This window comes from Vanessa cardui, chromosome 4 (genome assembly GCF_905220365.1).
Source record: "Vanessa cardui chromosome 4, ilVanCard2.1, whole genome shotgun sequence".
Lineage (NCBI taxonomy): Eukaryota > Metazoa > Arthropoda > Insecta > Lepidoptera > Nymphalidae > Vanessa > Vanessa cardui.
This window is the reverse complement of record NC_061126.1, coordinates 2,502,010-2,527,394: the sequence shown is the minus strand read 5'-3', so window position 1 is coordinate 2,527,394 and position 25,385 is coordinate 2,502,010. Positions and strand designations below refer to the sequence as shown.

At 33.3% G+C, this 25,385-nt stretch overlaps 1 protein-coding gene across 2 annotated transcripts in view; it reads right to left on the bottom strand.

The window, feature by feature from the left end:
- LOC124544287 (proton-coupled amino acid transporter-like protein CG1139) overlaps positions 1-25,385 on the bottom strand; it is a 52,257-nt gene that overhangs the window by 4,635 nt on the left and 22,237 nt on the right. For both annotated transcript variants that reach the window (XM_047122763.1, XM_047122764.1), the window contains 3 exons: positions 22,742-22,826; positions 7,273-7,517; positions 5,484-5,696 (listed from right to left, as the gene is read on the bottom strand). In XM_047122763.1, the coding sequence (XP_046978719.1) occupies positions 5,484-5,696; positions 7,273-7,517; positions 22,742-22,826 (543 nt within the window). The remainder of the gene's footprint in view (positions 1-5,483; positions 5,697-7,272; positions 7,518-22,741; positions 22,827-25,385) is intronic.

Below are 25,385 nucleotides of genomic sequence, written 5' to 3'. Positions count from 1 at the left end.
GATTGGATAGTATTTCTGTTTTAATAGCAAATAATTTTGCAGAACATAATAGTAGTCGAAGTTAGCTAGGGATTTTATCAGCATGTTCTTATCCAAATATCTTTATGAAACTGTAATTCTTTGATATTTGTTTTTGCTTGGATGCTAGCTATAACGGATTTGAATCGCGTATATTAATTATTTTTAACAACCTGCCGTTTCGAGCACTTTACAGCGTTCGTGGTCATGTGTAATAATTAATATACGCGATTGAAATCCGTTATAGCTAGTTTTATTTCAATATGTAATCGCGAAAATTTAAGACAAAATTTTGCTTGGATGCATTTGGTTTACAATTAAAAAAGTTGTCGTGTTTATTTGAAGGTTTTGGTGGATTTAAATTTATTTATTACAAGCAAAAACCTTCAAATTATTTCCGTGTGTGTTATCTTATAATATTACAATTTAGATAAAATATTTCATAAGTAATTTTATTACAAATAGTATTTTAGAATACCCTGTATCCCAACTGACTCACGTTTTTTTTAGATTTATATATGATATATATAAAAATGACAGCTAGAAATATATATTACAGATTCACGGACAACGTGCCTATGGAGATACAAATCTAAGTATATTATTTATTGTCTGATATACACACATAGTAAGAGCTTTTACTTCAATAATTAGCCTTGTATCCGATAGCTATATCTCACCGAATAAGGAATATTCAGAAACACGACAAAGATTCTTTTGCAACACACATTTTAGTCATATACTAAAATGTGTGTTACAAAAGGATGTACGGCCCATCATTTTAGTCGGATGTGACTTACGCCACACTATCTTAACCCATAACCCGACTCATAAAAAAATGTCTGCCATGAATCAACTATAAGGTTTCACGGAATAAATCATTTTGAGTCAAGATTTGAAGACAACACTATGAATAAGTTTTGTCATAAGTTTTGTATATTATTACGTCACTGTACAGAAACTTCTAAAGTACTAACTTATTCTACGTTTTTAATTTAATAAACGACGAACATACATACAAATATCTAGCCCCCTATGAACGCAGTTTATGATTTATTTAAGACAATTAATGAAACTTTAAAAAAAGCAACTCTGATTTCTAAATTTCAAACATAAAAAATTCGTTATTTTAGAAGTTCCCTTAAGTTGGTAAATATTCAAAACCCTATACCGGTTGTCTTTAAGCTATAAATGAAAGCAGAAAGGCGAACTCCTATACAAACATTCATTCCCAATTTGACCCATTTAGGTGACTTATTTCGAGGGTTGCCTCTTAAACAAATCCCTAAATAACGATTTCCACATTTGTCATTTTAAATAATAGCGATCTTACAATCTAAAATTATTTCTCCTTGGTAATTAATTTTCAAGAATGCTTAGAGGTTGAATTTTAATGAAATGTTAGTGCTCATTCCAGCTCATTGCAGGTTCTAAAACACACTACCGTACAAAATTGTATCCTGTTTAGGTAGTGCGTCGTAGGTGATTTTTATAAAGTAGATAAATGAAAATATGTCTCACTTTTGCATTCATCATATGTATTAGTAGGTATATTTAAATGCTTTTACTTTTGTTAGATGTCGCTGAGATTTTCCAGCTTGATTAGAATAATTTGACATGAAAATCTAAGTATCATATAATAATAAGGGTACTATGAAAGATTATTTATCAACATCATCATCAGGTCATCGCGTAACCATGTTGATGGTAATTTCTTCTTGATTTAATTTAACTGGCTAGTGATTTGTCATTTATTTGGTATTATTAAGAATTGAGGAACCATAATATCTTTGCCTATTGTTTTTTTGGTGGTAAAGTTTTGTGCATACCCGTTTGAGTTGATCCAACCCACTGTCGTGTTTCTGTCTGAAGGGTGACTGAAGCAGTATAACTCCAGTCACAAGGGAGCATGCTACATATTTACCAAGGTTGGTAGGGCATTGGCGATGTGAGAATTGGTTAAAATTTCATTGTCTAAGAAATATAAAATAAATCATTAAAATATTGTGAAATCGTCTATGTATAATTCTCATTGTCTTTGTTTCATTACTATCTACATAGTTTCTATTTTCACTACATCAGAAGGCTTTGTATGAATGGGATCTGTGTCTGAGAACTCTGTAATAATTATGTAATAGTTACGTATAATAGTGAAGTATCTATTATATTTGACAGTACGTCAGAAGGATACGTATGAGTAGGGTCGATGTCTGATACTTAGTAATAATAGTTACGTTTATAATGAATTAGTAGTTTAATAAGATTAATATTGTAACATAATATTCTTATTTATTTTGAATTCTTCATTCATATTTTTATATATCCATAACAGAAAGGTAGTCAGATAAGAAAGATATTTACGCCATTTGGAACAAACACTAAATTGGATCTGAGATGCAATTGTCATCATCGTGCACGTCATGATCATTTCGCTGTTAGTTATACCGGCTCACTCATATTTCAAAATTGAATGACATGCAAGTTTAATATTTGGCAATATAATACATTACATACGAAAGTAATCTGAAAGATTTGAACAGAGATTGAAAAGGTATGATCAGTATATGAGTAAGATGTAATGATGAATGTTGTAACAAAATATATGTAAGCAGCAGAAATCGAGGTCTCGTCCGCTTGAAATTCAGACAGAAAAGGAAATGCTACAAGAACTTGTTTAACAATCCTTTACCCCCAAAAATTACTCCCTCAAAGGGTAAAAATTCAAAGGTTCAAGTTTTCCTCGAGCCCTTTTTCATCAAATTTGATTGTGTGGTTTTCGATGTGAAATTTTAACAGACAGAGGGTTACTTTTCAGTTTAGAATATTATTACTGAATAGTATATTACATTAATTTATTAGCAATAGCCTTATCGGTATTGTTAAGTCAATTAATATTTCATTATTGAAGTGTTGTAGACTGACTAATGGTGAAAGGTAATTCCCGTAGTCAATATATCAGATAACATTTTGATATTTCACGAGTTCTTCGGAGGTGTTCGAGTTTATTCGTAGATAATAAAAGCTTTCATGAGACGGGTATTAGTATCCTATGAATGTCCTACGACTGAGCTAAGCTTCTTCTTTTGAGGATTTTTATTATACGTACATTATTAAATATTCGTATATTCTATTTAATAAATTTTTTGATGATTGCGGGTTTATCTGGGCAAGCGTCATTGAATTTTCATGTGATTATATTTATCATGTGCTTTTCGATAAAGGAAAATATCGTTAGGAAATTGCACGTTCCGGATGAAAACTTGCCATCCACTGCGTTTAAACAGCGCGGTGAAATAAGCTACAACACATTTTTCTAGAGCTGAGAGGAACATTACTATAGCAAAGAGGCAATTTATAGGACAATCCGTCTTTTCAACAGTAAATACACGTGTTGTCCGGTTTCCAAAAACAATATTTTCACGTTTTTTATTTCCGAGTCCTTTATACTTATGTTCGGAACATAAACAAAGGGTATGTAAAGCCATTTAGGAAACCAATTTATCACTCCATGCTCGGACCGATCGTAAAACGTTGAAAGCCGATGGCGATCGTGTGTTTGATGCGTGCCATTGAAATGTTATAATTACTGTCAATATATCACTTTCTATTTAAACAGTGTTGAGAATTGATTACTATATGTATGGAATAAACATTGAATGTTTCGTTAGCAGTTTACTTTGTCTGCTGACTTTTTATTGCACAGGTCAGCGGATTAGAGAACATGTCATCTGATGGTAAGCTGTTACAACTGTACACTCATTGGCTAACTGAGAAGTTTCGTTTATTTCTTACATCGCCAATGTGCCACCTACCTGAGATATTATAACGCAATATCTTTAAAATACAATTTATTTATAAAAGGCATATAAAATGTTGATTTGTTTGTTAAGTTTTGAATTGTTATTGTTAATCGTTGAGTGGTTAGAACGCGTGCATCTTAACCGATGATTGCGGGTTCAAACCCAGGCAAGCACCGCTGATTCATGTGCTTAATTTGTCTTTATAATTCATCTCGTGCTCAGCGGTGAAGGAAAACATCGTGAGGAAACCTGCATGTGACAAATTTCATAGAAATTCTGCCACATGTGTATTCTACCAACCCGCATTGGAACAGCGTGGTGGAATATGTTCTAAACCTTCTCCTCAAAGGGAGAGGAGGCCTTTAGTCCAGCAGTGGGCTGGACTAAAGGCCTCCTCTCCCTTTGAGGAGAAGGTTTAGAACATATTCCACCACGCTGTTCCAATGCGGGTTGGTAGAATTTACAGGCTGTTGTTGTTGTTGTTGTTGTATTGATAAAATCACCAATTCTCTTTTATAGTTTTACAGATTGAACTACTTATAAAAAAAGAACTACTGTTTTGATTATAAGAGCTCTAAGAAAGATGATCTATGACGTAAAATAATGAAATTTAAAGGGGAAATAATGAAATATTCAACCACACAGCCGCTTTGATTCTTACAAGTTTATGTCAATATTTCAGTTCGTAGCTTAATTGAAAATGCTTAGTCCATATTCAATATAAATAATTCGAGTCAAACGCTGATAGCTGAATTTGAGATGACAAGGAATCCAATTAAGAACGCGATTGAGATACTGAAAAAGGTCGAAATATTTCTAAAGCGTCATATAATGAAATCAAATCGTATTACACCACGTGTACGACTCTTTCTATATAAAATCCTTCAGGATTAATGAAATTATTGAATTGGTATAACACATTTTAAAAATTGGCAGGAATTACTTGGTGGTTGAGCTTGATGCAAGGCCACCTGGGTAACAACTCATCACAGATTCTCATATTAAACAGCAATACTTAGTTTCGGTTTGAAAGGCGACTGGGTAAGTATCATTACAGGCATGGGTCTAATATGCCTGTATGTGACTCGCTAGCGGCTCAAAAGCATAGATTTCTCCGTAGTGCGGAGGCTGTAACGTCTGTTTGATATATTGTAGGAAAGTGATAAATATATTAATATGTAACTATATAATAGACACCTATTGAAAACAGGATGCTATGGTACACCTACTTGATTAGAGGATTTCGTTGACCACACATGCCTTGAAGAAATCAAATTTGATCATATCACATCAAAAAATCACATAGAGTTTTTGTTTCTTAAGCATTTCGGGGTCGAATAATCCCTACACCGGTATTAAACGCCCCGTACCGCAGGAATAGAAAAGATAAAACAAACGATGCCGCTACCAACATGTTAAGGGACATATCATCAGAGTTGCATAAGTTCGAGGTTTCATTTTTAAATTACTAAAAAAGTTTACGGCCATGTATACAAAATAATGCTATTTATATTTCAAAATGAAGAAATTCTAAGGAAACAGTTATATAATGTGAATATTTCTATTTACAGTTGATGTTTTATACATAAATATATGTATAAAACATCAACTGTAAATAGAAATATTCACATTACAATTAATAGTATAAAAACAATACATACTCACACTTCATTTTCTGGCAGGTTCAAGGTCACGCTTCCGAGGACATCGTTTCCGTATTTCATATATCCGAACAGCCCGACCACAGCGTAGAGGGATGCTACAAGGCACATTGTTATGTTGAGGACTCCAGGGCAACCCAGAAAGTGCTCAGGATTAGCCATTTCATTTTCAACAGGCATCACGACATTAATACCCTCCATTGCGAATATGGCTGTACTGAAAATATTGAATTCGTTAAATATAAGCGATTTGAAAAATCGTAAAACATATTAGTATACGTGATTATTTCTGAGGACGAACAACGTTAAACGTGTATCTTTGATATGGTAATATCAATATAATCTATTCTTCAGAGGGATTTTCATTAATCGGAATAAAAGGATTCCTGTGTATCGATCCAGAGCTTAATGTGCGCTTTGAGACTGCGAGATTCGAACGCCATGTTTGGACTATGAGTACCTATAATATATTATACCAGAATAACATCGCAAACGTTGTCCTTCTAAGTGCCATGACTTTCAGTTGAATAGTATAGAACATTATGGGATTCTGTGCCATCATATTTATGACGATTCATCTACCTACTTATTTACCTATTAATATTCAATGAAGAAAAGTAATCTTATAGTGTCTATTAACATCAAATAGATAAAATAAAACGAAAATATTTAAAAAAATGTCGCACGAATGATTGGGGTTCGAACCTTTTCCGTTGTTTAACTTCCTGGGCGATATGAGTCGTGTTCGAGAATAAATATGAGGCAAATAAAACGATTAGGTATATTTCCAGTTTCTAAACACGTTTTATTTGTATGATGTTAATAATGCAAAGACTAGCGTGGCATGCAATCTCCCCCTTATGGATCTGACAAAAGTTTACTCATAAATCAATATTGGACTAAGCTCGCCCTTCAAGGAACAGTTTTTATTATTATTCCAATACGCTGCTAACTTTGCTAACGTAGTTCCTCACAAGGTTTTTTCACTAACGAGCGTTATAAAATTTAAAACTAAACTTATTGTCCATTACCTTGATTTAAAATTCGTGCCATTCTGTGACTTTCCAGGAAATTCGGAATAATGTTTTTATATTTTAAATCATATCGATCATATTTTTATTTCTCATGTTGAATAAAATAAAAACAAGCCCTGACAAAATTACTATTTAATAGTTCTTGTTCAATGTTGTTTTTAAAAAAGTAAAGTAAAGTAACAGCCTGTAAATTACCCACTGCTGGGCTAAGGCCTCCTCTTCTATTAAGGAGAGGGTTTGGAACATATTCCACTACGCTGTTCCATTGCGGGTTGGTGGAATGTACATGTGGTAGGATTTCGATGAAATTAGACACATGCAGGTTTCCTCACGATGTTTTTCTTCACCGCCGAGCACGAGATGAATTATAAACACAAATTAAGCACATATATATGTAGTGGTGCTTGCCTGGGCTTGAACCCGAAATCATCGGTAAAGATGCACGCTTTCTAACCACTGGGCCATCTCAGCTCAAAGTTGTTTTCAAAGGAAAGTGCAAATAATTAGGTTTTAGATAATTTGAATCCGTATATTGGTCTGTAACGCTACGTACATTAGAGCTAATATGGCCTACTGATTAATGCGAGTTATCTTAACTTATGTGTGGGTTCAAATACAACTGTTCCAAGAAATTCCAAGATGTTCTGATGATCTGCTTAGGCATTATAATTTGCATGTATTTCTTAAAGTATTAATGCCTTTCGATCATCATTTACCATTAGACAATTACATTAAAAAAGTATCAACATAAATCCTTACCTTAAAAATAAAGGCCATTCCACTATATTTGCCGATAGTTTGACATGCGACAGGCTTGGTATATTATTAAAAGTATAATAACAAGTGATAGCGAATGTCACAAGGAGACAAAAGTTTGCCAATATTGAGAATGGAACGAGAAATTTGAGATGTCTCACTTGTGTAAACAAAATCAGAGGCAAAAGTAAGATGGCGCAGTATACTTCGACCGGATAACTTTGAGCTGGGAAGAAGTAGTCGAAAATCTGAAAACAAAATAATATCAGTAGATATATAATCAAGTGTTATGTTAGGATTCGTGAAAACAGGCACATTGAGTAGATTAATTTGGTGGATTTCCAAGTCATTGAACATTGCCATTGACTGATCCATATATGTCGATAACGCTGGGATGAAGGTATTATATAGGTATATAATTTGCAAGATTTAAGAACGAAGGGAAATAAGTAATACCGTATAAGGTTAGAACACAAAAATGTTGATTATAGTTCTATCCACCAGGTGTTATACTTCATACTATTTATAGCACTTTAAAACGCCTTGTCAGATAATTCTTAACCCCATAGCTAAGCCTATAGCTATATAAACATTCTTTAAAAAAAGAATAGAAGCTATAAAAAAGTTTGTATATATAAAAGGTCACGAAATAAGTAATTAAATATTATTAATAACTAAGGTAGTCTTTATATGTGAGTTTGCTACTTTACCAAGATTAAACTTATAATCCTTGATGGGTTATTCATAAAACCCGTATTAAAGAAAATTAGTCCATCTTCTAATGGAAAATTAAAAGGAATATAACATACATGATCAATGATTGAAGAAAAAAATCGAATAAATAAAAAGAAAAAGCAAAAGATAGATTGTTTTTTATAAATTTGTGCTAAGAATGAAAACATGGATGTGTCTGTTAATGTGCGTATGTGTGTGTGTGTGTGTGTGTGTGTGTGTGTGTGTGTGTGTGTGTGTGTGTGTGTGAAATAACTAATTTTTAGTATACGAGAACGCACAGAAAGCGTGATATTTCAATTTTGTTTTAGAGAACCGCTTTAAAGTATATTTGAGATATTTGACCAGCACATATACTTATAGTTAATATTTCCCTTTTTATTTCTAATAGGTAGGCAGATTGGCTTACAAGTCATCACAGATACTTGTCTAACACTAGACACTACTTAGTCATCACTTCACATAGAAATATTAGCAACCTCTTACATAAGCAACCAAGAAAACTATGGACGTAGTTTGTGCCCACATGTTACACTTACACTGTCTCTTTACTTTACACTCACTTTTCAAGCCAAGACATAAAATTACTAACTATATATTTGGCGGTACAATATCGTTATAATTACCAACACCAACATAGTCTATGTTAGCAGAAAATAATTTACTTTTCATTTATATACTTTAAATTGTTTATAATATATTTTCCGTATGCATACATGCAAACATGTTTTTGCCAATTCCATGAAAACAAAACATAAGTATCAGTGAACTAACATCATTATATTTAGCGCTGGTCGTTACTTTGAAGGTAAAATTCAAGTGGTTGCGGTGTACACCTTTGAGATCACAATTTTGCAAAATCCTTTACGTTCACCTTTACATCAAATTTGCGAGTGCCTACACAGGTAAGGTTGAGCATTCATTGAGTTAGTCAGCCAGGAAATTGTTGTTTACATAGACGTGGTAAACAGTTTCGAATACAGGTAAACTAGGATCTGGCGTTGAGACAATTTCTGTTTGATTCGTGCTAACTTAAGACATGTAAACTTTAGAATAAAGCCTCTTTGGATCGTCGTATTTGAAATTTCTTCATTAATGTTATTACGTAACTGATCATTTCCAAATAATTAACTCCTGAAATAAAACTAAAAGCAAGACATAACAGCTACTTGTGGAAATGACTAGCGACCCGCCGGCTTCGCACGGGTGCAATGCTCATACTAAATAAACTATAGAATTTGTTTATTTACGACATCACATTAGAAACTTTTAAAATTATTAGTGTTACTTAACTATATTGTCTATTTATTATATACAAAATCCTTCCTCTTGAATCACTCTATCTATTAATAAAAACCCCATCAAAATATGTTGCGTAGTTTTAAAGATTTAAACGTACAAAATGAAAAAGAAAAAGCTACTTTGTTTTATACTATGTAAAGAAACAATGATAGTATAGTAGGTGAAACACTTATCAAAGCTTCAAACGAGTTCATCGGTGTCTCTTAAAAAGTCACTGTCTATTGTTAATAAAATCATGGTTAGTCGAATAGGACGATTACGTATACAATAAAGGCGCTTAAAAATAATGATAATGTAATTTAGTCACCTGATGTAGAATTGCAAGTACTAGGAACACACTTAAAAATGTAGCAAGTAATAGTTTGAGTTCGAAATAATATTTTCGGGTTGGTTTATCAAGGAATTATTAAGGTCCTCAGTAACTCTTAGGATTTCAAGTCATAATAATAATAAGGACAAAAGTCAGACAAGATTGTTGTAAAATTTAAATGTGCGTTGTGTGTGTGTTGTGCAATTTAAACTACAACAATACATGTAGTTGCAGCAGCAAATTGTATTTTATTGTACATTATTGTTTATCTGATAGCTATAAATGTATACCCAATATCTATTTCCGAAGTCAAATATTAATGTTAGTATCTATTTCGAGCAAAAATCACGATTTTATCAATATCCCATTCTATATATAATATGATAAAAGGCTTAATAGAATCTTTTATCGCGGGTCAACGTGTAAGACTATTTGACCATTGAAATGAATTTGCGGATAATCGCAGGTTTATCACGAGCTGAGGAAAATAATGTTTTTGATGTCTTTCTTCAGATATTTTCAACCGACTTCAAAAAGGAAGAGGTTATCAATTCGTCTGTATTTTTTATGTTTGTTACCTCATAACTATTCTTGTCGACGGTTTTTGATATTTTTTTATTGTTTGAAAGCTAGTGCTCACACCGACTCCAAATACAGCAATAATTATAACTACATTATATAATCATAAATCGACTTTTAAGTAGTCTAATATTTTTCATTTCATTTTATTTAGTAGGACACTAAAACATATGTTGAATACGCAATTATTTTTATTACTTTCTAGTGCATATTTGTTCGTTTTAAAATAGTTTTTTTGTTTGAAGTCGGTTTTTCTTTTTGTTAAAATTTTTATTTATTATCGCTAATGGTCTGCTAACATTGGATAATAAGAAAAGTTGGGCAAAAGAAGATATGTACCTCGTGCCTGTAGTTACATTGGTCACTCACCATACAAACCGAATCACAATAATTAGTATTGGTTGTGTTTTTAATTTTAATCGATGGTAAATTATTATTGACCAGAGTTATTAATAAATTTTACCGACATACCCCATATACTGCTATTTTATATACTATTTTAATTGATTTATGAGTGATATTTATATGTAAAAGTGTATTTTGTTAGGTAATTTGTATGATATTTCATGAGCGAGATACGGCTAATAACCTTGAAATCAATCCACCAATTAATTATAACGATATAATTCATTAAGAAACGGCCGAGTATTCTTTCTAGGCTACTTAGGTTTCTTCAGTAAATTCAATAAAAGTTACTCAATTCAATTCCTTTCTGGAAGCATGATGGCAATAATATAATATATCCCGATATTCTCTTACATAACGTGGTATACACTTTGAAAAGTACCATGTTAGAAATTTAATGACTGTAACTGCATGTCTCCAATAAATTGGCGAACATCATTATCAAAGTAATTATAGATATGTTTCCCAGAATGAAATATCATTTGCATGTAATTTTAATAAAAATAAAAGTCCTTACCTACTTTACTAGATTTTTAATCGTCTTATTGGTAATATTATTTTCTTCCTGTTCATAATTATTTATCGTATATTTTTAATCTTGTGAAATGTAGGACCCGAGACCGATGATTGCGGGTTCAAACCCAGGCAAGCACCACTGAACATTCATGTGCTTAATTTGTGTTTATAATTCATCTCATGCTCGGCGGTGAGGGGAAATATTGTAAGGAAACCTGCATGTGTCTAATTTCATAGAAATTCTGCCAAATGTGTATGCCACCAACCAGCATTGGAACAGTGTGGTGGAGTATGCTTTAAACCATATCCCCAAAGGGAGAAGAGTCCTTAGCCCAGCGGTGGGAAATTTACACGCTGTTGTTATTGTTGTTTGTTGTTGAAATGTGGGAAGACTGCTTATTATCTCCCATTCGAGATACAGACATTTAAATCAACAAAATTTTCTTTTGGTTAAAAATGTTACAACGTGAGCTGTGTATTACATATTGATTAGATATTTTACACGTACCAACTTACCGTACAGCGTTTTGCAAGTCATCGATCGTCCTTTGAATGAAACGTTCATCAATCGAGTGTGTTTAATTGTATAATAATAATAAAAAAAGTGTTATTGTTATTTAATATTAGCAAGTGACAGTTACAAATGGCGGTCAATTTATTTAATTCGATATTTGTAAGTATCCAAACTTTATCGACTTTTGTTGTCAATTGCATGTTGCTATATAAAATTCTTTGTTTATGAATTGAATAAATATGCGGTAATGTTTAATTTAAAATTTTCTATTAGACAAGCAATCATTGACTATAATTATTAATATCAGTTTCTAAATAATTATAAAAATAATCGGTCTTGTGAAACGAATACTTAAATACATCGAAACGTTAATTACCTAATAGGATATCAATTTTGGTTAAATATATCCGCTAATTTTCTTTTAGTATATTCTTAAAGATTTGATCAGTAACGAATAAATTTTAAGAATTTATATTGGACGACCTGTAATCATACAGAATCGGCCTACTTTACATGACAGAAGTACAGACCAATTGGTATCTACCGTAAACATTCTGTTCAAGATAAATATTTTAAAGTTTTAGAATTTGATTTAAAACATTCGCAGATTTTCATTCCCGTCTTTATTTACGAACATAGCCGCGTGCGAGAACTAATCCATTCATATTAAAATATTTAAAATGTAATTGTGTTAAAAATAAATTACACGTGTTTATTAAATGCTAAATGTATACTGTCAAAGTAATCAATGTCACATTCGTTTCAAGAAAATGCGAATCATGAAATCTTTTTCTAGACACTACGACACGACTATATTGTGAGATACATGTCATACAATTATAAAGGTTCATAAATATATTTTCATTTTTAAGTATAAATATCCTGATATTTATATCATACACGAATAGATGAATTACTTCAGACGCGAAACAGTAAAAAATGTCGTGTAAACTTTTCACTAAAATTTATTGATTTTTTTATAGACGTAATAAATTAATGTAATTTACAAAATAAATTACTAAGTTTAACATCTTCTTAGTAATTACTAATAAAATATTGGAACTGTATATATCGATGGTGTAGTGTTGTCCGTATTTTGTTTTAATTCTAAATTTCGTGACGTGAAAGTAGAAAGTAAATTATTCCAAATTGCCACCAAAAATCAGGATTGCAATTTCATCTATTGTTGGAGCGTTAAATCAGCGTACGTGAACTCCAACTGCATTCGTTTAGCAGATCTGATCACGTCTCTGTAGTCATCACTTGGCAAGCGCTCCGACCAAAGTGAAAAAAAATATTCTTTCATTACTGTTTTCATTGCTTGAATTAGTTTCCCTTTTTGTTTTCGAGACAAAAAATGAGGTCTAACTAGAAATTTTCTAACCATAATAGACCCAATATTTAAGATTTTTTTTCTTAAATCTTATATGTTAAAGAAAATAAACCTTTACTCTTTTCAATATACGTGATCTACGTCAAAGTCTGACCCCAAAAAAAAAAAACATTTGGAAACATCCATTTCATGTTATAATTTTCGCAAGAAAATGTCGTGATTCTGCTATTTCATCAGGAAGCAATGAATGCAATGGCTCAGGTGGCGGAGTCAATAATGGCAATTTCACTTTACTAGAGAGAAAGCAAACATCGTCCATTGGACCAATACGAAGGGAAGCACGCGAGTTCCAATCGTACGATCTTATAGAAACGTTGCTCAAACCAATGTTTGAAGTATTTCTTCTTGCACGTCGAAATATTTTCTCTTGTTTTTAATCTATGTAATGAGACGATTTCTTATTCCTTGGGATGCTCTATTTATGTCAGAGGAAGAAGAAAAAAGCCGAATAGGTGGGTTTAGTGGTTGATCCGACATTTGGAAAAATATCTGAGAGAAATGGGTTTGCAAGTCAATTCAATTCAATTCTTGGTTTAATGGCTTTTAGTTGTGCCGACAGGGCACAGATTATTTCGCCAATGTCACGTAGGATGGAGAAGACACGAAAGAGATTGATCGGAATAGTTGAGGAAACAAACTCAATTAAATTTTGAAGACTAGCATAGTAGTAGTAATTTCCTTGTTAATCCTCAACCTAGAACAACACAAACATTAAGGGTTAATAATATGTTACAATAAAAATAATTGTTAGTACTCTAAACTATATATACTAAAATATAACACTCAATGGGACTATTCACAACTTAATTTTATTACATTTAATATATTTACATAGAAAAGAACAAAATGGACTAAACACAAACGTCAACAAACATTCAACATTTATAGGGCGGGGGACTTTAGGAGGGAGAACGTCGTAAAGGGGATGAATAAGTTTAGGACAAAGGAACAGGACGTGGGTTGCGGAACCTTCGTCTAGGCCACATTCACACAGCGAGTGATCACGAACTCTTATCTTTGCTAGGTGGACAGGTGTGCAGGAATGGCCGAGGCGTAAACGACAGATAGTGGAAATGATCCAACGATCAGCGTGCCTGTGAAATGAAAACCATGGACGCCTCGGAATTTTAGGTTGTAACGCCGAATAATACTTACCCTTAACCGATTTTGATGAAATCCAAAAAGAGTTCCAGGATTTATCCATTTCAGCTTTCGCAAGAGTGAGTAAATCTCTAGCAGAATTGACAAAATGCTCCGATGAACCAAATTGTGTAGCAGTCTTTGCATAAGAGTCAGCCATCTCGTTTCCAATAATACCTGAATGACTTGGAATCCAGACGAGCAAAACTTGTAGACCCTGATGATGACAGGATAACAGGGCCTCTCTGATCTTGAAAACGATGGAAAGTCTTAATTTGCTACGAAAAGGATTTTCCTTAATGGCTAACAGGCAACTTAAGGAGTCACATAAAATAATTGACTGTTGAATATTATGTGACTGGGCGTACTTAATAGCTTCCAGTAAAGCAATAGCCTCACCGGAAAATACCGAAGTTTCAGGGGGACATTTAAAAAGTAGTGCTATTTTATATTTGGGAATCCAACACGATGCACCAACGCATCCGATTGGAGAGAGTTTAGAGGCATCAGTGTATATAGGGAGGTGATTTGGCCAATTTTGATGAAAGATTCTTTGAAATTGGATAGCAGTATCAGAAGAACCTTTTATAAGACCGAGGTTTGTAATTACAAGAGGATTAAATAAAAGAGCCTTAAAGGAGGTGGAAAAAAGAGGATTAGAAGGAAACGTGTTAATAGGATGAGGCAGGTTGGTATACTTAAGGAAACTGTTTAATAGGAATGAGGATTTCGGACTGTCCGGGTTGCAAAGGTGGGATAATTTGTTTAACCTGGTCAAAAGAGGATGGGAAGATAGCTGTAACAATTTGATGACAAAGCGGTCACATAAATATTGTCTCCTTATATGTAGAGGAGGGTCAACACACTCAACCTGTAGAGCATTAGTAGGGGTGGATTTCATCGCACCCAAGATTATGCGCAAACATTTATATTGAATTTTGTTTAATTTTTCTGACGCAGATTTATTGAAGGGATCTAGAACAAACAGTCCATAGTCCAAATGACTACGAACTATTGCGTTATAGATCAGCTTCAATGTATAAGAGTGAGCTCCACACCAAACTCCAGACACTGCTCTAAGGGCATTAATAGATTTTTCACATTTCTTGGCTAAATAATCAGAGTGTGAAATTCCGTTCAGTCGTTGATCGAGAATAATACCAAGAAATTTTGTTTTGTCTACAAAATTGATGCGTTGACCCTCATAAGATAAATTGAAGGAAGGTATATATCTCTTTTTAGTAAATATCGCTGCTTGACTTTTGGCTGTCGACAGCGATAAGCCATGGTCAGAGAGCCATTGGGATAGGTAATGCAAAGCAGTGTTTAATCGGAACGTTAAATTTTCAATGGAGCTAGATCTAAAGTACAAAACAGTGTCATCAGCATACTGGAGTATGTTGCAAAAATTGTTAACAGACAAATCGAGGTCATGAGTGTATATGCTATAAAGCAGAGGACTGAGAACTGAGCCTTGAGGAAGACCTTTCCAGACAAGTCTGGGGGGAAGAGAGAGATGTTGGTGTCTAACCGTTATTGATCTGCAAGTTAACAGATTACATATGAGATGTACAATCCTCGATGGAATACTCAGCTGTTGCATTTTCTGCCTGAGTAACGGAAGAAGGACATTATCATATGCAGAAGATATATCAAGAAAGATTCCCACAAGGTACTCTCCTTTAGCGAAGGCAATTCGAATGTCTGTTGTAAGAATGCTTAGACTATCAATGGTGCTCAACCCCTTCCGAAAGCCAAATTGAGAGGGAGCAAGTATATTTCTGCTTTCCATTAACCATTCCAGGCGGTTCTTCAAAAGATGTTCAGTGATCTTTGCCAAAGTTGACGATAAAGCTATGGGTCTATATGAATTGCAATCTGAAGGGTTCTTACCCGGTTTAAGAATAGGGACAACAATTTGCGACTTCCAAGATTGCGGGATGATTCCTTTGATAAAAACCGAGTTAATTATATTTAAAAAACAATTTTTCGCTTTATCGTTCAATTTAGAGATAAAAGAGTAAGGAACGCCATCTTCCCCAGGAGTAGAGTCAGATAAACCATTTAAAGCACAATCAAGTTCAGAAAAAGAAAAGGGGGCATCCATTTCATCCAAAGTAGATGCTGGCGTAGAATTTAGAAAACTGTCCTCATAAGGGACAAATGGGGGGGCAAGCTTGTCAGCGAAATTGTTAAGCCACTCAGAAGGAGTATTTGAAGAAAGATTGACAGAATTAAGGCAACGGCGGAATTTTTTAAGTTGGGACCAGACTACAGAGGAAGGGGAACGAGGACTCAGGGATTCACAAAAATGAATCCAACTGACTTTTTTCTTTTTAGAAATGAGCTGTTTGAATTTTGCGTCGATTCTCTGGTACCTACAAAAATTATCCATAGACATACACAATGTGTATGATACTTCAGCCTCTAGTCTCTGTTCAGATAATCGCTTGCATTCCTCATCCCACCAAGGGGTGGAAAGCAAATGAGTTTTTGAGATGTTTTTTTTGGGAAAATGAAGATCCGCTGCAGAAAAAATGCCATTAAGGAAAAGATCGTAGCAAAGAATTACATCTCCATAGTCTTGTGAAACAAAGAGGTTGTCGATCATGGAATCAACAGACTCAGCATATGCAGACCAGTTAACATTCATTAGCTTATATTTTAATAAGGGATTTGGATTGATATGGGGAATGGATCGGTGATTTAAAGAAAGGAGAATAGGAAAGTGGTCACTACCAAAAGTGGAGGAGAGGATGTTCCAGGATATTTGTGAGGCAAGGACTGGAGAGGATAAGGATAAGTCTACAGCGGATTTTGGGTTTTGGTTAGGGTATACTCTACGAGTCGGTGAGCCATCATTGAGGATGCAGAGGTTTGCATCATCAAATATGTCCATCAACAAGAGAGCAAATGGGTCACAGAAATGTGAACCCCAGGAGGTGTGATGGGCGTTGAAATCACCCATTACAAGGATAGGACTAGGAAGACAGGAAATGATGGCAGAAATATCAGGAATTAAAGCTGGATTAGGATGAGGAATGTACAGGGAAAGAAAAGAGATGTTAAGGGCTCTGACAGCAACAGCATTAATATGCTGGCTGGGAAGGGATAAGGGAATTTGGGAAAAGGGGAGGGAGTGCCGTATAAAAATGGCACTCCCTGCATAACCATCATTTCTGTCATCCCTCAAACAGGAGAAGCCTGGGACCCGGAATCGGGATCCAGGGATCAACCATGTTTCAGAGACGGCAATAATGATAGGTTTATGGAGGTTAATCAGTGAGAGGAGTTCATGTTTTTTAGGACGGACGCTCTTGCAGTTCCATTGAAGGAAGCTGATTAGGGCCATTGTGAAGGATTGAGAATAATTGACATAAGTCTTGAGCAACGTTGGACGGTAAGGGGATGTCGTTACATGTTGAAATAATACTAAGAAGTATTTTTGTTAGCATTTCTAAGAAGTTAGGATTGCTATTAAGAGGATTAGGAGTGTTTTGGTTGAGAGCACAACCGTTAGGAGCAGAAGAGGGACAATTACTAATGATCGACTGGTGGGCCTGCTTATCATACCCCTTACTAAGAGGTGATCTTGGGCGAGGAGTACTGATAACAGTCTTCTGATAGGACCTATTAGTTGAAGGGATAGGTTTATTTTGGATATTTGGAGAATATGAGGGAGGGGTAAACATCTCCTTTGCAATCTCTGCATAGGATCTACGAACAGGAGGGAACCGAGAGGATGCTTCAATATATGATATGTTATCCTGAGACATAACTATTTTAATTGACTGTTGACGGGAAAACTCAGGACAGTCCTTGTCTGTTGTATAATGGTTACCAGAGCAGTGTAAGCAAGTGGCGTTATCCTTACTTACACTACAAGACTCACCTGTGTGGGATTTGGCACACTTATAACACCTAGGTTGAGATCTGCACTGTGTTTTAATATGACCATAACGACAGCAATTAAGGCATTGGATGGTCGGAAGTTTGTAAGTCTCTACTGGAAGGGATGTATGGTAGGAAAAAACTTTTGAAGGAAGTATTTGCCCTCTAAAAGTAATAACGACAGATTGGGTAGGAACCCATGTTGTTACACTGTCATTAATTGTTTTTCTGTTTAGCCTTCTTATTTTCATTACTTCACCACATCCAGTGGGAAGTTCAAGTGACATAGCAAGTTCTTCCATCGTCCAGTCCACGGGGATACCCTTAATCAAACCCATTCTGGTTACATTAAAAGTCGGTACAGTAGCTTTGTACTTGCACATTTCAACAATAGGATTTGCCAGGAATGAGTTTGCCGCTTGGGCTGTTGAAAATTCAACAGAAATTTTATTACGACCTATGTTTTTAACACCATCATTAATAATCCCTTTAATTTTATGAGTGTGCAGAAATTGTCCAAATTTAATTGCTCGGATAGTAGTTCCTGAGGCTGGGTCAGAGACTTCCCGGGACACTTGTACGATGAAAGGACCCTTGTCATCGTCAGAATAAATTTTTGGGCCTTCAGAGAAGGATGGGTGAGTGTAGATGGTCTGTATCGAAGGATTTGCAGAATTTGGATGGATTATAGTTTTTTTAGCATTCGAATCGGAATTAATCGATTCATTAACTTGGCGTTTTCGAGAAACCGGAATAGAGGAAGGAGAAAGAGTATCGGTATCGGTTTGTACTGAGCCACCTGGATCAGGGGGTTCAGGCGGAGTATCCACCTCCATTATAAAACTTACAAACTAAAAAATATTGATATAAGATAAATACTCACGAAATTTAAATATATTAGTAACACCACTTAACCCAACTACCAACTAAAACACTATTAACAATAAAATATACTACAAAACTAAACGTAAACACTGATAATCTCTAAACACGTGTGTTAACCAAAGCTAACGCAAGCGAAAAAAAAACTTTGCAAGTCAAAATCGCATTCGAGACGCTTGTCAAATGATAACGGCGTTGCCATGACACTTACAACTCCATTCGGGGTGACCCACTCTTAAAAATAAATAAGCCATTAAATAAAATTAGTAATTAATCTATTCATTAATTATTAAAACAAACAAACATATAATGTAGATATAAAATAAATGGCTCTTTTTATCAATACGCATATGACCTGACTTCAGTTACAAAAAAAAAATAACTGTCCATAAATGTCAGACCTCTTATCCCAATCTTGTCTTTTACCAAAAATATTCACAACGATTTGGAAATGTATTTAGAATTGTTCTGGTTTTCGCGAGACACTATTTTCCCGCTTCATTAAGAAAGAGAAAACCGTGTAAGCTGACACGCTGCGGTCCTTATATTTATTGGGCCATTTCAGTTAAGGCTTGCGTCTCTAAAAGAAACATATATACCAAGTTTCTACTTTTCGGTTGTCAGCAATTTGTTCCAACGAGAACCATCCAGTTTTGTGAATATTTTACTTCCTATAAAAAATAAACCAGACACTGAGCACCTATAATGGCTTTTCCGTACTCTACCCTCACGTTTACATTCAACCTTTCGGAATATGAATAATTGATTGATGTGCTCGTTGTTTGTTATACTTTTTTTTTTATGTCTCCTCATAAACTGAGTATTGATTTTTCATAAACATTAAGCATATTTATTGTTGCAGGTTAAGACTTGCAGGAACAGTATATTTCCTAAGATTTTTGGTGTGTACCTATTTTAAATACGCTCTGTAATAAGTCTACCCTTCTTAAGGAGAGGAGTTGTGACGTGTTTTTAGCACGCTGTTCGTGTAAACAAAATTAACTGGTCTTGTGGCAGAATCTCGTACAATATGTACAATTTTTCTAACAATGCTCAACTGCTTTATTAAATAAGAGACAATATAATTGACATGACAGTACGTGAAAATTCAGTGGCACTTATTTCGTTTTGAGTCCGCGAACTTCGATTCGCTTACACGAATTCTATTATCTGATCTGTTTAGAATCAAATATTATAACCTTAAAAATGCTAGAACGTCATCATTTTTAATTTTTGTAGTCAATATAGTAATTAAAAATCAATCAATCAAAGTAGGTATATTGCTTGAATCTTTTGTTACAGAATATGACTTTATATATGTTTTTTTTATATTTGAACAAACGATTTCATTTTGAGATGAAGAAAATCTTACAAAAGTCTGTATCAGAATTTTCTTAAAATACTATAATGACTCTAAGTACGCTCTATTTACATATTTCTTTCAATGATATATCAATTAAACTTGAAATCTAAAGCATATATATGTACATACTTGCTCAAATTGCTTCAAGTGTTGACATAGCTGGAGTAGATTTATTAATTATATTCAGCTTTGAAGCAAAACGTGCATCTAGCTTTTATTTGGGGATGAATCGGAGAGATGTAGAACATACAACGTTAGTTTAGTAGCTAAGGATTATTTGCTACTTGATACAGATATCGTTTGTGAATACCAAAATAAGTTTAAGTTTCATCAACAACAATCCTGTCTTTATCGTTTGCTGTGTATAACGTGTTAGTTATCTCATCTCGACCCTTAAGCTGTAATAGTTTATTATTTACTAATCCTTATTTTACTTCACTTCACCTTTAGTTGTTTCTTATATAAAACTTTTTGAATGACGTTAAAGAAATATACGTATATTAGCTTGCGACAAACATCACGTGATGTTAAGAAAGATTTATTCTTTAAGATATATTCCACCGAAAAAAGTACATTTAAATTTGACCTTTGTACATTTAAATTTAATACTAATCTTTAAAATTAATTTTTAATAACTTTTATGGAATTACCGAGTCTCGTATACGAGTATTTAATTTAATCAAAGTATACGTTTTCATTAAAACAATACATATTTTTTTGTTATTAGCTTGTATTTGTTTCATTACAAAAAATGTAGGTTATTGAATTACTAACGTAAAATTTCTACCCTTTAATTTCATTTCAAATAAAATATTAATGATAATATGAAATCAAAACAATAATTTGATAGATATAATGTCTTTATGCAATACTAAGTTCATATTGCTATAAATTGATTAAATGTTTCAATTTATATAATAGTTTTAGTGATATGGTTTGTTTCTTGTTTCATGCAAGTTAAACCTACATATGTTTGTGATTAGTAGCAGCTTAGGCTACAGAGAGAATGGTTACATCGCTTTGCTGCTTGCCACTTCGCGTGTATTACTTTGGAATAAGTAGTGCAATCCAGTAGTGTGTACTCAATGAATATAACAAAAATATACTCTTTAATTAGGCTATAAGACGTATTATCTTAGCGATTAATTTTTATATTTTATCTGCTGTATTATTTTAAAATAGTTTTCGCAAGAGAAACAATGGGTTTGACATGTACATCACGTTTATTAACATGCCTAATTTATGTTTAAAAAAAAACAGCGAACTTAATAATATAAGTGGCTTCAGATAACTATTACTAAACTAGAACTGTGTTACTAATTGAGCCCGAGAAGCAAATGTTAATAAATTAAATTTATCAAAAACATCATTTATCAGTACGTATAGCACACTAAAGCAATTCAGTTTCCAATAGCAAGGTTTTATTGTTTTGAATCGATATTGTTTACGCATTTAAGTTGAACTGTCACGCCATTTTACTTCGTATCTTTAATATTAAGTATAGTACGACACAACTTAGATGTATCATCTCAGTAATCATCAAAAATATTTATTTATAGGAATACGATACCACTTTTCCAATAGTTCGGATATTAAGCATTAAAATCTTACTGAGGTTGTTTACAAGATTTATAAAATCAATATTCTTAAGAACATTTAATAGGGTTATAGTACTACATAACTTAGATGAAGCATCGGCAAAATTCATAAAACCGATAACATCCGAATTAAATATGCTATGCCAAATTATCAATATTCATTTATTATGTGAATATGATCTTTACACAAACGTAATAACTTGTAATATCATATGACCTAATACATACGACAATTTGACACGTCGATTTAAATGCACTTGCTTTCTCGGGTTGAACTGACGCGAGAATCTATAGCGACAAATAACGTCAATTGGCGCGATATAGTGCTATTCCTATTGGTTGTGTAAACCGGCAGTAATCAGTTTTACGAATTTTGTAATCCCAAATTATCAATATTTATTTCTTATGTGAATATGATCTTTACCCAAACGTAATAACTTGAACTATCATATGACTTATTCGCCAATTTGACAGGTCGATTTACATGCACTAGTTTTTTTTCGGATTGAACTGATACGAGAATCTATAGTGACGAACAGCGTCGAATGGCGCGATAGGGAGCTATTTCTATTGGTTGTGTACATCAGCAGTAATAGATTTTATTGAATTTGCCGACTTCTTACGCGCTCATTTGATTTTATATTTGTTTTAGATTCCATTAAGTCTGGATAAGTCTTTCATTTCTTTGTTAGGTTAACCTTGAGATTTCTCATATGTTACACCCTTTGTTCCGGTAATAATACAGTCTCAGTCAGCCTTTCATCCCGATAAACAGCAATAAAAATAATCTGTTTGTATCAGTAAATACTTTAACATTTAATTTGAATTTCAGGAGAGGTTTACTTACATTTTTCAAAGAAGAGGCAATGAAAATCACGTACACGCTCGTACCTCCGAGGCATACTCCCGCCATTGCGTAATCAACGAAGTGCCTGTAAACAGGTAAGGTGAATATTTAACATGGCATAAATATTTATACCTTAATGTCAACAGTGGGAATATTAAAGAAGTAGGATACGATGAAAGTCATAGTCGTTTGAAACTTTAATCTTAATGTTTCATGTAGATGTTATACCTTACAAATAAATCAATCAATCTACATTTAACAGTTGTAGCTCGCGTTTCAGGTGTTAGTCGTTGGAAGTAAAGCAAATAATACATTGTTTTTATTTATTTCTTCTTGGTCAAACTTGTTTATATACTGTTTTATCAAATTGGGTTCATTGGTTTTGCCGGAAAGAGCAAAAGACAGATTGACAGAGTGATTTTCACATTTATAATATTGCTATAGACGACGGCGGAGAAAAACATGTTAAAGCTGTGAAGCCTAAAAATTTAAGGCTCCTTGTGAACCATTAAGGCGTACATCAGACAACCTAGGGAGAAAATTATCTCGTAAACACAGAAATTTTATATTCAAAAATAAAATATAAAAGTTAACAGATCCGAATCAGGCGAATAGTTTTACTTTTTAATTGTTGTAAATAATATTCGCAAAGTTGTAATACGGGTAAAGAGCCATACTACATTAATTTGAATGAACATGAATATTATTATTTAATTATTTTATGTAGGCTGGCGGACAAGCAAAACGGAACAACTTATGGTAAGTGGTCACCAATGGCCTAGCATTTCCTGTAAGAAATATTTACCATTTACCACATTAACCTTGAGAACTAGGAAGTTATGTTCCTTGTGCTTGTAGTTACACCGACATCAACCTTCAAATATAACAATACTCGGCACTGCTGTTTGGCGGTATAATATCTGATCCAATGGTGGTACCAACCCAAACAGGTCTGCACATCTAAGTAAATCATTAATAAATCTTCAGTTTTTTAATATTTAATAAAATTTTAAATTTATATGTATTTTAGCTACATCGTAATATGATTTTTTTGTTTACTTCTTTAATCTTAACTGTACTTGTACTTATAGTGCACAACAAAAGTGAAAACTACTACCAGTAGATGTTATCTCAAAAACGATACAATAATAATCCAGACGATTATAATTGATACGATAAATATGATTATTTACAATGGGTTAATGATCAGCCAAGGTAAGTGCATATGACTATGTAGCTTGCCTTGCCTAGTCGTCGATTACTTGGTATATACTTGGTTGGGGTTCTGTGAAAGCCCGTATAGGTAGCTATTACCTATTCATCAGTAATTATTCCGATAAAGTGTAACACTAAATATGGTTGTTGACGTTTGAAGTACAACTGCAGGTACAAGGAACTTAACATCTTAGCACTCATTGCAAGCAATAGTGTTTTAAGAAATGATTAATATTTCTTACGGCCCATTTGAGAGACGGTAGAATTTATAGAGAGAGCAGTACAAAACGAATTTTGGTAATAATAATCTCCCATTTATGTATTGGCTCCTTTGTATTATGCAGTACGAAACGATTTTTGGTGAACAATAAATATAATATCTTCCATTTAACTATTAACTTAAACGGTTAATTATAAGAAAAAAATTCTATATATCATGTCAATTTCATATAAAAAAAGATAATTTCTGTCAGAAGAGAGAGATAAACACTAGAGATAAATAACTCTTTTGTATAACAATATTCAAATGGTAAGTTGAGTTTGCTACATAAACAATATCAAAGGCGCATAAAGATTACATCTTTATTGAAACATCTTTGGGCACGACAAGAGTCACTTTTGAGTCAAATTTCAGTGACGTCATATCTGTTGTACACGCTTTATGAGAGGTTAGAATACTTTTAAGTATATTATATTAGAATATTATTATCTGTATGCCTAATCTAAATTAAATAAAAATATTTCTTAACTTAATTTAATATAACTACGATATTTATTCAAGGTGTATCAGTCCTTGTTGTTATTTCATAAACTGTTTACAGTTTCAATATAAATTATGCTTCAGCGTCCGATCATTGCCCTCAGCAACAACATTAATCAAAAAGTGATTTATGCTGATGAAGAGACAAGGGAATAATAACTTTATCGACAAATAAACGAAGCTAATTAACGAAAAAGAATAATTAAAAACACTTTGTTTTGAATACAATAACTTGCAATCTTTTAATTATTACGAAAATTGCTTCCGTATATTTTAATAACATTTTATTGTAACGAAACGAAATTTACAATAACTGAAGTGTTACGTGTGTGTTGTTATTTTTTAATTATCGGTGATATTTAACAGTGTGACAGTATTCATCGTGGATTTTGTTGATCATGAAGTAGTTCAATATATTTTATCCAAAAATGTTCGACAGATAAAAAAATGTTTTTGTTGGTGTGATGATATGTTCGATCGACTCTGATTTAGGTTAGCGTTAAGAAAGCCTGAGTAGGGTTCGAAAGCTCTTTTATGGGTTGCTATTGATATTGGAATGTGTTGTGGCGGTCCGTTATGGCGGCTATCTATTACTTCATTGTTAGATAATAATATGAAAATTGAAGGGCACAAGGGAAATATTTCTATATTAAACCTTTTTAATTCTAC